The sequence below is a fragment of the Manis pentadactyla genome, chromosome 13 (assembly GCF_030020395.1).
Source record: "Manis pentadactyla isolate mManPen7 chromosome 13, mManPen7.hap1, whole genome shotgun sequence".
NCBI classification, from domain to species: Eukaryota; Metazoa; Chordata; class Mammalia; order Pholidota; family Manidae; genus Manis; species Manis pentadactyla.
Genome location: NC_080031.1, coordinates 606,660 through 622,968, shown reverse-complemented (window position 1 = coordinate 622,968; position 16,309 = coordinate 606,660). Strand labels below are relative to the sequence as shown.

The following is a 16,309-nucleotide window of genomic DNA, read 5'->3' as shown; positions in this document are numbered from 1 at the left end:
TCGCTGGCAGCTCATGGCTGCACTCAACAGTGCGTGCTGACGCTGCAGTCCCTCCATGTGGGAGCACTTCTCTAGGAAGCACTGCCTCAGAGGACAGACTTTCAGGGAGGAAGCTTGTGCCTTTAGCATAACCAACAGTAATCAGGGGAACTTTATCTACTAAGAAATATGCTGTCTATGTTTCCAGATTTTGTGGTTAACTCTATTTTTTCACGAGATTCACCTACATATTTGTAAGCCTTACAAATATTTTTTCCAGTTCTATTATACGAAGAAAAAAATGAATACTAAAAATGAGATAATGAAAAAAATGAAGATTTCTTTCGCTTTCAAATTACACACTAAAACATTTTATTGAAAATGAAGTGATATTTAATCTACAGATAAAAGACTCTCTAAATAATACACAGGATACATTACAAAATTTGATTCTGAAACAGATTTGAATTTAAAACAGATCTTACTCACAATGATTTCAGTAGCTCAGGTGCTCCAGAACACACTGTGGAGGTACAACCATTATGTGACAGCTTCTAAATTGTCCAAGGGGATAAAGGCCTTTTCAAATATGGGAAGAAATTAAATCTCTCCACAGTATTAAGCCCTAAGAGCTACTGTCCCTTATAGACCACACTATTATTGTCAGTTTCATAGACTTTTACTTTATAAAGAACTCCCACAGGAAGTAATTTCTGGAGGTTTTCCCAGATATATACAGCTACATTTTCAGTCGTGCTGCAGGAAAAAGGAGAGAAGATGAAAAGGTAAATAAAACTTCAGGATGAATATTTACAGAGCACAGAAATTCTAGTTTTAAAAGATCATGTTGAGCTAAACTTTGGAAATCACACAGCAATCAGATAAAATGTGACATCAATCCACCTTTCTTACTCTTCCTGAAAGGCAACAACAGCACTCACCTTACGGTGTCTGTAAAGTACGGCACATCGAGGTCCAGATTCTTATGATCAAGAGGCTTCATAATTGCCTCCTATGGACAAAAGAAAGGGAACCTCACGACTCCATTTACACTCTAATTCCAAAGTGCTCCATTCTGCCTCTCCACCCTGTCATGAAGATGCCTGAGTATATCTGTGTCTTACAAAGCAACCTCAAAGTTTGAAGCCGTAAAATGAAGTAAGGCCCAGCTCTCCATAATGACTGGTCATTCTCATTACTGAATGCAAAGTAAAAAAACCAAAAAGTAGAGAATCCACTGGAGCTTTCTTGTAACAAGCCACTGTGATTCAATAACTCAAGTGTAATTCCCTTCTCAAATTCTGTCCAAAAAGCTGCAAAAAACACTTCTCCATGACAATCTCACCTTCTGCACATTGCCACATTGTCATTAGGACAGAGATCCAGTGACTACTACATTTTCTAAAGGACTAAGATTAAATTATGTAAGTAGTTCGAAATTTCTGTTATGGGGAGTAATTTAAAGAATGATTTTGGCACTTCAGAGGAAAACATAAATAAGTATGCAAAGACTGTTTGTTTCTTAATGCTTATATATATAACATAGTTTTTTTCCTTGCCAATGGCAAGCATTGTAATTGCCTTATCCTTTTTAATGTCTTACTTGCTATTTATCAAAGCATTTGTGAAACAATCTAATTTTCCATATGGCATGGCTTCAAAGGGACCGTAATAACAGCAATTATTTTTTGAGGCAAACAGAATCTTATAAAAAGGGTAAGTCCTAAAACAAACAGCCTTTAAAATGGGTCAAATAAAGGGAAGTTCCACACAGATTATCAAGAAAATAAGTATCTTTAGTTTATCTTCACTTACAGTTCAGGTATCAGGTTTTCCATTGATGCTCCCTCTACAGGGCTCTTTCTGACTTGTATACCACGAGGAGTCACTTTTACTGATGGGAGTGTGTGGGGTCCTTCAGGTATACAAAGGTGGGGAAAGCAGAGAACCGCTCCTCTAATATCTAATCATATGCTTGCTAGGGACATTTCATTTGTTGCACTGTACAACGCTGTGTATGTATTTTATGTCCCCAGTAAATGCAAAGCTGTACAGCTTTCCTTAAGTGCTATTTGCTCATTCACTCACTCTCTTACTCATGTATTAACCAACACTTACTGAGCACTCTTACTACTGACCTTCTAGGAAAAGCAGCAGAAACACTCTGGGTCATGCTATGTCCCGCTCATTTTTGTAGCCCAAAGACTGATGCAAAGCAGACAAATTTGTTGAATACATGGGTGACAAGTAATGTGTAAGTAATGATTATTAATAATAGCGATTTTATGAAACAAATGTCACATTTTAGAACAAAAGAAGGAGCAGAGCTTAAGTGAAAAACCAAGTAAACACGTGAAATGATGGCATAATAAAACTAAGCTGGACAGGAGGAACTGTGCTCCCAACTTTGTAAAGGACAAATCACATAACCTGGGGCAACCTGTTCAAATGGTCAGCATCTCTCAATCTTAATCTATGGAATGAAGAAGTTGTCTTAGACAATCTTTAAGGTCTCTTACAATGCAAAAATTCTACAACGATACAATCAGCAAGTCCTTTGTCAAAGAGCTGCATCATCCCTAAGATGAACTGCCGCAGGGAGCTTATACTAAAGCTAGAGTGACTGTAACAGTACCGGCAAATCTATGATCCAAAGCATAAGGGCAATTCAGAGAAGGAGAAGCTGTATCTTGAAAGAAGGGTAGACTTTGTTAAAGGGAGGAAATGAGGATATGCCAGCAAGGAATACAAGGTGAACAGGCTACAATTACTCCCAATACAGAAATACAACCGTGCTAATTTCCATCAGTCACCCAAACATCTTTAGAAGAACCTGAGAGTACTTCCTCCAACTGCTCCCCGCCTCCCACACCTGAGTCCACTCACAAGGTCACAGAACCTCTGGGGATACTTGCTTGGGGAGTGAAAACGAGGTCATCAAATATTACAGTTAGAGGACAGCACATTATTAGAACCCAACATGGCATTACCTCCATATGCTTTTTGAGGTCAGTCAGATTCATAACCATCCCTGTGACAGGATCAATCTAAGGAATAAAAAAGGTGAATATTACTATGCTACACTTTTCACACTTAAACCTCTGGTCAATTAGTCAAGGTTGTATGATGTGCAGAAACTATGGCCACATTCACCTTCATGGATCTCAGCAGGGACACACCAGTGGCTGAAGGCACCCCCTGCACTGTACTGACCTTCCACCTGTCCCCATACGTACGGCACATGAAGCTAACACTTGGGGAGAGCACAGATCTAGAATGGCAGCTGCTCACCAGACACAAAGGCCAAAAATGAAGCAATACTGAACTGAGCAGAATTTTTCAACACAGACTCCACCATGTTGGCTGAAAAGGGCCCAACAGTATGCACAAACCACAGGGGTATTTTTGTTCAGCACATACCTCTCCATGTACTGTCACCTCAACTGTGGGGAAGAAAACAAAATATCAGTAAAACAGCATGACTGTCAACAGATTGGCATCCAAACCAAGTTAGCAACATATATTAAGTGTTAGACCTCTGCCCCACAAAACTGTCTTTATATTTTCCCCCAAAATCCGTTATTTTAGTTAAGATCATTTCATAAACCAAAACAAGACTCAAGCAACACAGAGGGGCTTAGCCAAGGCCAAAAGGGTGTCAATTCTGCTTACAATGTTGACACACTAGGGTGGGACTCTCCACTAGGCTCAAGATGCTGCTCAGCCACTGCCTGTAAAAGCAGAAAATGAATGGGAAGAGGTCCAGCTATCCATCCAGCTGGTCCAATTCAGGGCAGTACCTCTCTGAACAAGCAATTTGCTTTACCTACATGAATGTATAAAAGTTTACATAATGCTTGGTAAATTAACAAGTGCTTGTATGAAGCATTTGAAAAATCATGGTGACCAGTGTTTTACAAATTGACAACTTTTCTTTTTCAGCTCCATGAGCAAACGAAGAATAATCAAGTAAGAGGCAGTAACTCAACTAGAAATCCTCATCTTCTGATGATGCTTTATCTGGTTTTTTACTCTACCATAACCACATGCTGTGGTACCCTATGGCTACCATAGCTGGTTTCTGAGACATCAACTATATCTCAAATAATCAAGTATCTTATCTTTGCATAAATTACTTTCTTGGAACACCACTGGCAACGTTAAGACCTGCTCCACCTTCCTGTCATGCAGCATATTCCTAAACAATATTCCCCTTTTGTCAGTCATTATTCAAATAATACGGTCTAGTTTTAACATTGGCCTCAGTAATACCTAACCAGAAAACATGGTGCCAAAAAGATCTTATGCTGGTAGAGACTAAGGAAAAAGTTATTTGCACCATTCACTGTTACAGGCTGTCTGTAACAGAACAATACAAAGTAAAAAAGACACACCCGGCAGCAGATCATTTCACTCCGAATCCCATTTAACTTCTCCCTCAAGGCCCAAGGCCTCAGGCCCCTTCCCTGAGGCTTCTAACTCTAAAATCACCGTATTTGAGGGGCCCTCTTCCACCCTCACTGGAAAGGCCAAACTTCGTCCGTTTTTCTCTCACCTTTGTAATTGTGACCATGGCCATTTGGATTGTTGCATTTCCCAAACAGTCTCAAGTTTTCTTGATTACTCAGAGATTTGCTGACCAAAAAAAAAAAAAATGTCAGCGTGGCACAGGCCCAGCCGCCTCCTCTCCCCCCCGCCCCCAGGTGGTGGCTGCTCCGGCCTTTGAAAACGGAGAGTCCTCGTCTGCCTGCCCGGCTGTGGTGTGAACCAGGGCGCGCCCCGCATCAGACCGGGCACCGCACCGCTTGGCACAAATCCCACAGCCGGTGCCGCCCTCCCGCCCGTCTCGGCCCTGCGCGCAGCTTCCTGGCCGGACGGCCCCGCACCCGACAGCGCGCGGCCGGGCGAGGACCCGACCCTCGGGGCGCCGGCTGGGGCGCCGGGTACGGGGGAGGCTCTCCTTAACCGCCTCCCGGTGCCCCAGGGCGGCCGAGGGCTCGGGGTTTAAACGACACATGCTGGGGGCTCGTAGCCGCCGCCGAGGGCCCCGGGGGCAGCGCAGCCCGCCCTTGCTGCTCCTCGCGGCCACACCTAGGGCCGCAGGGCCCCCACGGAGGAACCGCGCCTCCCGGGAGAGCGCGAGGTCGTCGCCCGCCGTCACGTCCCCGCCTCTCCCGGCGCTGGCGCGATTCACACCGTTATCCCGCGTCATAGGGCCCAGGGGCCGCTCCCCGACTCGCACGCCAGGCCCCAGCTCCCTGGCCTAAGGGCACCGCGGCACAACCCACCTGTGCAACCGGTGCGTCGCACTGAAGGAGACGAGGCGGGTCACCCGCGCCCCGCGGGAACGGCCCGAGCCCACCGAGTTCATCGCGTCAGGCAACCGTGGCCGCCAAATCCCCTCTGCGGCTGCGCAGCGCGAGGGGCGGGGCCAGGACCTCCTCCCGCGGCTGCGCACTGCGGCCGGGCGCCCTCTTGCCGGCCCTGGGGGCGTTGAGGGCCCGTCTGAATTTCGGGTCGGCCCGCGTGCCGGTGGCTCGGGTGGGGCCGTGGTGCGCCCCGCCTGCACCGCGTCCGGCGCTCCGGTGGGCTCGGTAGCTTGGAGAGATCGGGGCCTCCGGGCCGAGCGGGGTCGGGTGGGGCCCCCACCCGTCGGGGCCGAAGGACGAACTGTGCCCGCCTCTCCGTACGCGGACACCGGCCCAGGGGAAGCGCGCCAGCGCCGCTCAGACACGCCAGCCAAGGCCTCCCTCACCGAGTGAAACTGAAAGCACCCGTAACACCAGAGGCAAAAGGTGGAATTTCTGGGAGGCTGCTTTACTTACTTGCTTTGGTAAAATATGCCTCCACATGTGCAGAGTTCTTCCTCTAAATTTTTTAAAAGCCAGACTGGCCAGTGGCAAGCTGGGCTCAGGAGGGCCCTGCAGAGGCTCGGAGACTTGGTCATGTGCCAGTTTTACCAGAACTTTCTGCTTTGCGTTGAGGCATATGCAGCTTAGACCAGCGTCACTGACCCTCCCTCAGTGACCCTGTAGACGGCAGGGCCCAGGCGTCCCCAGGCCAGAGCCCTGTGGTCACACGGCTGACGTCGTCCGCGCTGGGCGCGAGGGGGGCGTGGAGGCCTACAGGTCTGCGGACTTGCCGGAGGTCAGCAAGGTCCGACCCGGGTGGGGCCGGAACAAACCTCCCCGGTGCTGGGAGGGGGGGAGTACACGCCTTTTCGCGGACGTCCGGGAAACATCGGGGGATTGATGTTCCGACGGTTACCTTGGCTCTGAGCTCCCACGTCTGCGATATTAGTTCTCTTTAGGCGTCTCCTTGCCATTCTGTATGCACTGCTTTTTCTCCGTATCTCACCATCCCAGGCACAAAACTCAGAACTTTTACTTTCTTGCCCCAGTATAAACCCCAACATGTGGCGCCTGTAATGTGGGAACACGATATAAGGAAATAACTCTAAAGGGAAGCAGAAGTGGGCCGTGCTGGTCCAGGACTGGGCAGTAAGCCGTATTCACGGCTGCCCCGAACTACACTGTGGGGCTTCTGCAACCCTCAATGCGCAGAGAGAGTGTGGACCGTTTGATCGGCCCAAGGGGGGGAGGACGGGAGTAGAACGGAAGGAAAAGGGAACACCGGGTTTCGAACTTGTTATTAAGTGAGTGGTTTATAAGTGACAGAAATAGGCTGATTTTCACTCTTGGTAAAAACCAGTAAGGCTTAGAAATGTGGGGATTATATGGTCCCTAGTGTCACCTGTTGGCTAATGAAGAACTAACAAGTTTTCATCCATCGAGAGAACTATATGCCTGGACATAGAAGAAATGGCTGATTTCTGCAACGTCCCTCAGAACAACAGCCTCCCAAGGCTGAACTGGGGGCTGGCTGGGAGGTGGCCCAGCTGCTCTGGCATCTGCTGAGGACAGCAGAAAAACAGCCAGTTTAGACGGAGCCTTCAGGCATGACCTCACTGGCTCCCTCTCCTCTGGGAGCACCTTAGGACCAGGGGCCACAGGCAGAATGTGGGGAAAAGTCCAAGGGTGCTTTTCAGATCTGTATTCATGTCCTACTATCTATGATCACGTGTATTCTCCCAAGTGTGAGGATCTCGGTCACCCACCTATTTGGTGGTAGCAGTGACCCAGTTCTGGTTTTTCTTTCATGTATTTTTGGCACCTAGAGGAAGACACAGCTAGTAAATATAAATTCAGAACTCTTCAAGAGTTTGTACCAACATTTGCTTAATGTTTCTGAGGAAGAGCCCAAAGAAAACATAAAACCACAATTATCTCATGAATTCTGACTTAAAACCCACTTGTCTATGGCTTGGAAAGCAGGCCTTGCACTCCTTTTGGAGGGCTTGCCCTCCTTTTTGCTTTCTCTTTTGTAAGAGCACATTCATTTTACACCTAACTTCCGGAGCTTGTGGTTGTCCTTTCAGATGGTAACGAAGGTGCCATGGAATCCATAAGGCATTTTCACAAGCACCTCTGCTCGGCCCAGTTCTTCAAAGTTCTTGGCATCCAAGACTAGAAGAAAATTGCTTTCATTCTAGAAGAGGAAAAACAATACTGAAATTTCTTTTCCTATCAAAACTGTCTCCTCTACTGGGCTGTAAAATCCCTAAGGAAGAGAGAGACCAAGTCATCTCTATATCCATCCCCAGCACCTAGCATGGTGCCTCCTGTCTGTCCTACACTAAATTTTTGCTGAATTGCTGAACTGAACTGAAAAGGAAATTATGGCTAGAGAAGTTCATACCAACAGGAAGAAATTAAGTTGTTTATATCAATCACCTTCATAGGATGTCTTTGAGTTTAAGGGTCTTTTTACCTGCCCATTTTTAATCTCTAAGAAAAAATAGATATTCTTTCTCCCAAATTAAAAATGCCTCCATTTTGTGTTACTTTGGAGCTTTTCGAAAGGTGGCCTTGCAAGGCCAACTGAGGTTTGCCCTGGTCTAATTACAGGAGTGGCAAGTGCATGATATGAAGACTAAGTCCTCCTAGGCCCATGGCAGACATTACTAATTGCACACAGCACCTTTCTTAACAAATCCTTGTAAAAGCCTCAGAATCCTACACCCCAGGCAGCACAAATAACGGATACAAGTTGAAGTGAACCCATTTGCCAAAAGATTGCCCTTGACAAGAAATTAGATATCAACATTACTGAGACACTAATTCAGGGCTTGTGACCTAGTGACCCACATTAGACTCTCGGGTCAATCAGCTGAAACTGGCAGCACAGATGGTGGTCCTGAGATTTAAGTACTGGCTATACCACTATGAGATCTGATATACGTCCCTTTCAACTTCTTTAGGTTACAGATACTACATGTGTAAAATGGTAATCTACAAAGTTGTTTTGATGACAACTAATAAGCTAATATGTATGAAAGTAGTTTGTAAGTCAGCTGTGCAAATGTGAATTATTATATGGCTCTACGAATAGAACTTTAAAATAACAGTCAAGTATGGATTATGATGGGAGGAAGGGGAGAAGGTGCCATCTTGGAATCAGACTTAACTATCAACAGCATCACTAAACACAACCTCACAGGGCTCAGTGCTACCTTTCTGACAAGTAACAGGGAAATACATTTACCTGGTTGGGGGTGATCACTGTAGAAAGAATAATCCCACCATCTTCTTCATTGGCTCCTGGTACTGGAACAAAAACAGGCTCTGAGGGATAAAAACCATCTTCTCTCCAAACCTGTAAGTCCCAAAGAGACTGTGTGATTAAAGGTTAGTTATGAGCTAGATGCCTTTCATCGCTTTTGCTTCCAGCATGAATGTCGCTGTCGGTGTGATATTCCAGCAGTGAGACAACCATGCCTGGAGCCTTTCAGCTTCAGATCCCACTGCCATCAAACACAGGTGTTCCCTTAACTGAAATACAGGTGTCCCAGTACTCTCCAGATAACACCAAACATAGAAGTATTTTCTGGGCTTGTAGTATATTTAGATTCCCTAGAGGGAACATACTCTGAACCTAGGTGATTCCATGGTTCACAAATTTAATGAAAGTAAATGACAGAGCTGCTTAAATATTAAAGAATCTAAAGAGCTACCTTAAAAATGAAACTACTTGAAGTTTAAAACCTATACACGCTTATGTTACTCTACAAGATATGTCAAAGAAATAATCTTCCCATGTTTTCTTCTGTCTGCTACTTCTATAGCTTTTCTTCTTCCTTCCTAATTATAATCCTTTAGTAGAATTCGTGCCTCATATCGAAAATTATCGAGTATCATAATTCTTCCAAGTGGTAAAGATACCTCAAGACAAATGCTGGGCATAGAAGCCACAGGGCATAAATCTGCAAAGAAGTAAAAAGCTAACCTTTTCAAAGAATATTGCTTCTCTCTCACTTACCAACTTTACATTTCCCTGTATGGCCCCGGAAGATGACTGGTTAGCCAGAGACGGGTAAGATTCCTCAAGGGAGGAACAACCTAAGACAGGCACAGTCGCAGGGGGGCCATCAGGTGAGAAACTGGGGATCAACAGAGGTAAGGCTTAGAACCTCACCCCCCCTGTTTTGAGAGAAATCTTCTGCATCCGTGGATGTTTTGTTGCCCTTGTCTAGCTTGGATTAATACTTAGTCTATAGGCACAGACCTGATCATCTACATTTGCCCTCTTACAGCACTAAATTATATTTTCTACCTTTATCTTGCATCTACCTACCACTTCAGCATTTTATTTGAAAATAATAATAATAATAATAATAAGGGAGAAATATGGGATTCACATATAAATCAAGTATAAAAATCAAACGAATAATCATATCTGACTTGATTGTTTATAGTTCATGATGCGTGATCAAAACCGAAAGTTTCTGTGATGACTGCCCTTGCACTGTTCACCATGTAAGAACTTATTCACTATGTAAGAACTTGTTCGTTATGCTTCAGAAGATTGGAGACTGTTGAGAATTAGGCTTGGGGTTGATTAATGATTGTGCATTGAGACCCCTATACAGAATTTTATTGTTGTTAGCAACCATTTGATCAATAAATACAAGAGATGCCCTCTAAAAAAAAAAAAAAATGAAACTACTTGAAAGGGCAGAATAGGTCTTTTAAGAGTTTAGAACAGATTTTCATTACCGTCAGCTTCTTGTTCACCACATCAACCTTGATCAGAGAATCCCCCACCAAGTGCCGGAAGCCACAGCCATAGAAGAAATTGTACTTCTTGCCACTGAATTGGCTGTAGTTGATCTGGGAAAATTCGATACCTCCTTCCTCCTCTAGGCCCTCAGGATGTAGATTTTCACAAGAGCACCAAATCTAAAAGAGGTCCCAGAAGTATTTGTAGTGACTGCTCAGTTCTCACTTATGTAAGTCAGGGAGGGCTGATACCCTGTAAGTTTGGGACAGGGCTTAGAAAATGAGGTTCTGCGTCTTTTTTTATTGTTCCTTTTTCCACCATGTATATGAATGTAATAAGATTACTGGGTTTTGTGACTAAGCTGTCAAATGGCGTACCGTGTGGAAGTGGGCTTTTTTACTAAAGCTAAGACATTGAAAGCTACACAGTGATCTGCCTCCGGAAAGCACAAATTACCTAAATGGGAGGGATGGGCAACAACAATCTCAAATACTCAGACCTTCCACAACCATCAGAAAGTCGCATACATCTGTTTCAGACTACAGGACTACAGAAAGGGTAGGTTTTCTATAAAAACAGAGCTCACACCCAGAATTCTGTGACTCCCGTGCATGCAGTGGTCCATGACCTTTCCCTGCTCAGCTGAATGTCACGAGACTTGCACCAGACATATGGGTAAAGCACCACCACCAAAGTTCAGCCTTACCTTCCCGTCAGCCTGTCTCACAGCTCTGGCTGAAGAACAGGACAGTGGGCTAAGGTTCTCTCCCTCAGGGGCATTCACACTGACTTGTAAGGGCCAAACAAACCTTAGAGGAAAGGATTTGGTGGGTGAATCATAGACCTGTTCAGGAGAGAAATAAACAGATGAGAAAATTGTCATTCACAGATAACAGCATGTCCCAGTAATTCAGATCCAGTCAACATTATTGGCATTTCTAAGTAATTGTGTAAGTGATCATTTATTCACTCAACAGATGTCTGTTGAGTACCTACTATATAGGCCAAGCACTGTTGTAGACCCTGGGAGTACAGCAGTGAACAGAACAGTCTCTGGCTTTGCAGAACTGATATTCTAGTGGAGAAAGAATGAAAGTAAGGAAGAAAGTATGTTATTTCATTAGTGTAGAATAAACAAATGATTACACAGACCAAGGTCTGGTAGTGATAAGTGCCATTAAGAAATACATTACAGGGTGATTGACTAGAGAGTAACTAGGGTGCTTCCTTCTTCAGGTGTGGGCAGGGTAGAGTCACGACATGCTGGTTTGTAATGATGTGACTTATACGAACACCTGCTTCCTCTGTGGAGCTTCAGGAACTGAGGTCGCTTACGTAGGGGCTCTATGCCTATAGGCTGACCCCCAGCAAAAACCTTTGACAACCAACATGGGGGAGCTTCCCTGGCAGACAGGGTTTCACACATGTTGTCATAGGGAGTGGCTGGAGGAGTTAGGCATGTCCTGTGTGGTTTCACTGAGAGAGGACTCCTGGAAGCATGCACCTTTTCCCTTTGTTGATTCCTCTGGGACCTGGGGGTGGTCTTGGGGACCCCCAACACAGTCTCTCTGCAGGAGTGATGCTTAAAGAGGAAGCCCTAAAAAAAAGAAGTATTTTTTCTGACAGTAAAAGTGCTTCAAGCACATTTTCCTCTCTTGAAATATTGTTAAGATGAAAAACCATGCCACTTCCCTCCATATACCTAATCCATGTTATTTCCATCTCAGGCAGAAATGTTCTTACTGAGTAAAGATTTGGTGTTTTTTCTAAGCTTCATAAAGACTTAGATTGTTAAAAACTACTTTTAAATTTATTTAAACATTTTTTTGTTTTGCAAAACATAGCCTAACAAAAAGAAACTTCTAATAATGGCCGATTAGGTAATGTCCTATTGGAACAACTAGAAAAGCTGGGCAGAATATTTCAAACAGCTGTCTGAAAGCATTGGCAAGCTGAAAAGGCAGTGAAGAACAATGGGATGAGGATTTTGGAGAAGAAATAAACTAGATATCAGAGGCAACTCTCCCCTAAGGACATCAGCTGCTTTTAGGAAAAAGCAGCCAAAAGGCTGACTAAATGAAAGAATTTTTTATAAAACTTTTTTCTTTTGAGATCATTGCAGAGTTACACAGTTTTAATAAATAATACAGAAAAAAATGATTTTTAAATGGAATAGACATTTCACCAAAGGTATACAAATGGCCAGTAAATACATGAAAGGATGCTCAACATCATCAGAGATCAGAGAAATGCAAATCAGAACCTCAATGAGCAAACACTTCACATCCCTTTGGATGGCCAGTAACCAAGCAACAAAGCAGGAGCCCTGTGCCTGCTGGAGGGAACATAAAATGGAGCAGCTGCTGTGTAAAACAGTTCGGCAGCTCCTCAGATATAGAATTACCCTATGATTCAGAAACTCCACTTCTAGGTATATACCAAAAAGAACTGAAAACAAGCACTCAAATAGATACTTGTATACCAGTGTTCATAATAGCATTATTCACAATAGTCAAAAGGGGAAAGTTCAAATGTCCACAAACAGATGAATAAACAAAATGTAGTATGATGGAATATTACTCAACCTTTAAAAGGAATGAGATTCTGATACATGTTATGACATTGATGACCCTTGGAGAGATTATGCTAACTGAAATAAGCCAGACACAAAAAAAACAAATCTTGGATGATTCCACTTATATGAGGTATGTTCAAAGGCATACCTTTGAACAGAACTTAGGCAAATTCACAGAAACAGAAAGTAGAACAGAGGCTACCAGGGACTGAGGAGAGGGGGGAGTTGGGGAGTTTTTATTTACTGGGTACAGAGTTTCTCTGTAACCAGAGTTTGGGATGACGAAAAAGTTCCAGAAATGGACAACACTGTTAATGTGCTTAATGCCACTGAATTGTACACCTAAAAATGGTTAAAATGTTAAATTTAATGCCACACGTACTTTACCACATGAAAGAAATAATGCAGGGAAATCCCATGTAGCTTTCATCTGGTTTCATCAATGATAATGTCTTGCATAACTACAGTACAATATCACAAGTGGGAAATTTACATGGATATAATCTACCAAGTTGGTTCAGATCTTACCAGTTTAACATACACTTATTTGTATGTATGCTTGTGTGTAGTTCTGTGCAATTTTATCATGTGTAAATTCATGTGGCCACCACCACATTCAAGGTAAAGAAAAGTTCCATCACCATAATGGTGAAGGATCATAATGGTGATCCTTCATGCTACCCTTTTATATAAGGACATAGCCACACTAACTGCCCCACCTCTAGACCCTAATGAAAGATATTTTAATAGTTTTGAAGAGCTACAGGGACAGAAATTGGAGCTCAGTGTCTGCCAAGAAGGGGAAGCCCTGATAAACCTCCAGTTCTTTGGGTCAGGACCCCTTAGGTCTGTACCCTAGGAGTAAAAATAAACAAACAATAGTCCAGCCCTTGCAAGGACTGTATCCTGATTAAATTATCTCAATCCCTATAACTAATTAAGACTATCTGGAGTTGATAATGTACTGTAGCAATCTGCCAAAAGCAAATGAGAATCTTCTGTGGAGGAAGGTAATATCATCCGGGTTTGCAAAATATCTACAATTTTCAAACACAATATTCTATATACAATAAAAATTAACCAGCACATGAGAAGACAGGATGATAAAAAAAAAAGACAAACAACAAATGATAGAAACAGAGCTACAGGGAATCCTGATAATAAAGTTATCAGACTTCATTCTGAATATGGTGGAGGAAATTATTTTACATTAATAATTATGGCAGAGAACTAGAAATTAAGGAAGAAAAACAAAATTCTGGAACTGAAAAGTTTAGGAACTAAGTGGCTGGGCTATAATAGCAGAATAACATAGCTGAGAAGACAATGTTTGAACTGTAAAACAGGTAAGGGGAAAATAGAAAAACAAGGTGCTTGGAGAGAGAAAAGGATGGAAAATACTAAAAAGAACATAAGCAACAGAGGGATGGGATGAAAAGGTGTGACATATGTATACTGCAGTCCCAGAAAGGAGAGAAAGGATTTACCAGACGCAATAGCTGAAGAAATAATGGATGAAAATTTCAAAACAAATGAAAGGCATCAAACCGTAGATTTAAGAATCCCTAAAAACATCCAACTGAAATAAAAGAAAACCATATTGGGAGAAATCACAGTACGAAAAACAGAAAATCAAAGAGGTCTTAAAATCAGTCAGAGAAAAGACCAAAAGAGCAAAGCATAGATGATTCCTCAACTGAAATCGGAAGACAGTAGAATATCTTCACAACGTCAAAAGAAAATAGCCAACAACCTAGAATTCTTTATCCAATGAAAACATCCTTCAAGAAAGAAGGTAAAATAAAAACATCTTTCTGACAAGCAAGAACAGAGATTTTATCACCAGCACATATGAAAAAAAGGAAATACCAAAATAGGTTCTTCAGTCAGAAAGAATATGATAACACATGGAAGCTCAGAGAGGCAGAAAAGAATTATGAGCAATAGAAAGGTATAGATGTGGGTAAATGGGTAGTATAGGTAACTATGATTACAGAAGACAACATTGATAGTAATGCCTTGTAGGGTTTAATATAGAGAAAAACTTAAAAAAATACAAGAACAGTAGAACATTAATCAGGAGTAGAGTAAGTGGAGTTAAAGTATTCTATAGTCTTTGCATTGTCTGGAAAGAATTAAAGGAACCAATTTACAATATATTGTGTTAAATCAAGGGTACATATTATAATCTCTAAAACAGCCACTAAAAGAATGTATAATTACCAACCTGACGGGATGAGGTTTGGACAAGGGACATGGAATGAAATAATAAAATAACCTCAATTCAGAGAAGGCAAGAAAGACAGAGAAAAAACTAGTGACACAAATAGGAAGCACATAGAAAAATGGCAATATTTAAACACCAATATATTAGTGACTGGCTCAACTAAATGCCCTGACTGAAAATCAAGATTTAGCACAATGGGTTTGTAGAACATGCTGCTTACTTACAAGGTATACATTTAGAAAGATTAAAAATAAAAACGATAGAAAAGTTTTAACATGCAAACATTAAGCAAAAAATAGACTTTAAGGCAGAAAGCACTGCTCAGAGATAAATATTTAATGAACAAGGTAAAACAATTCAAAATTTCTATGTACATAACAGAGCACCAAAATATGTAAAAATTAGCATAACTATGAAAAACAAAAATCTATACTCCAAGTAAGAGATTTTAATACACCTTTCATGTTCTATCATAACTGATATACCAATAGGAATAGAGAAGATTTGAATTTTTTTTTAAGTTTTTCTTTCATTGGTTTTTTTTTTTTTCTTGGTATCATTAATCTACAATTACATGAAGAACATTATGTTTACTAGGCTCCGCCCTTCACCAAGTCCCCACCACATACTCTTTCACAGTCACTGTCCATCAGCGTAGTAAGATGAATAATATTTTTTAAATGACCAAATTGACATATGTAAAATACTATATCCAAAATTCAGGATACACATTATTTTAAGGAAACATGAAACATTTTAAAAAATGATCTTATGCTGGGCCATAAAGTCAATGTCAATAAATTTCTTAAGTTTGAAGTCACAGAGTGAAATTAAGCTAAACATGAACAGCAAAAAAAAAAAAAAAAATTAGAAAAGTCCCCATATATGAAAATTTAAAAACATTTAAAGAAATCTCAATGAGAAAAAAATAACTGAAAAGTAATGAAAATAAAACATCAAAACTTGAGGGATGCAGCTAAAGCTCAGGTGGAGAGAAATTTATCATCTCAAAGGCATATATATTGCAAGGAAAAAAGATGAAGAATAAACTAATCCTACCCTTAGAAAAGAAACATAGCACAAAGAAAGAAAAAAAATTTTAAAAAGAGCAGAAATTGATGAAATAGAAAACAAACAGACATTAAAGAGGATTAACTAAGCCAAAAAGATGGTCCTTTGAAAAGTTTCATTAAATTGATAAGATCCTGGCAAGCCTAAGGAAACAAAAGACAGGAAAAATAAACATATCAAGGATTAAAAATGGGGCATTAATTAAACTTACATACATTTCTTAAAAACAGAGGCTATTATAAATATCATCAGGTCAATAAATTTTTAATTTCAGATGACATGGGTAAATTTCTAGAAAAACACAATTTGCCAAATATCACATAATAATGAGAATAATC

At 41.8% G+C, this 16,309-nt stretch overlaps 2 protein-coding genes and 1 long non-coding RNA gene across 4 annotated transcripts in view; 1 reads left to right on the top strand and 2 right to left on the bottom strand.

Moving 5' to 3' along the window:
- Nucleotides 1–528: 528 nt before the first annotated feature.
- PTS (6-pyruvoyltetrahydropterin synthase) lies at nucleotides 529–5,489 on the bottom strand. 2 transcript variants are annotated; one of them, XM_057490413.1, is made up of 7 exons: nucleotides 5,268–5,422; nucleotides 4,535–4,614; nucleotides 3,652–3,710; nucleotides 3,400–3,422; nucleotides 2,970–3,026; nucleotides 921–991; nucleotides 529–735 (listed from the first exon to the last, which is right to left on the bottom strand). In XM_057490413.1, exons 2-7 carry the CDS (start codon nucleotides 4,570–4,572, stop codon nucleotides 612–614), a joined length of 372 nt encoding a protein of 123 aa, XP_057346396.1. In that variant the 5' UTR covers nucleotides 4,573–4,614; nucleotides 5,268–5,422; the 3' UTR covers nucleotides 529–611. The 2 variants fall into 2 exon arrangements, with proteins under 2 accessions (XP_057346396.1, XP_036775641.1); XM_036919746.2 differs by lacking the exon at nucleotides 3,652–3,710 and having other exon boundaries at nucleotides 5,268–5,489.
- Nucleotides 5,490–5,702: 213 nt separating this feature from the next.
- LOC130680168 (uncharacterized) lies at nucleotides 5,703–7,559 on the top strand. The gene is made up of 2 exons (XR_008993224.1): nucleotides 5,703–5,812; nucleotides 6,380–7,559. It is a non-coding gene; the product is annotated as an uncharacterized LOC130680168 (long non-coding RNA).
- BCO2 (beta-carotene oxygenase 2) overlaps nucleotides 7,179–16,309 on the bottom strand; it is a 29,763-nt gene continuing 20,632 nt past the window's right edge. The window contains 4 exon segments of the mRNA XM_057490420.1: nucleotides 7,179–7,527; nucleotides 8,584–8,694; nucleotides 10,095–10,277; nucleotides 10,805–10,942. Coding sequence (XP_057346403.1) covers nucleotides 7,414–7,527; nucleotides 8,584–8,694; nucleotides 10,095–10,277; nucleotides 10,805–10,942 — 546 coding nt within the window. The 3' untranslated portion in view covers nucleotides 7,179–7,413.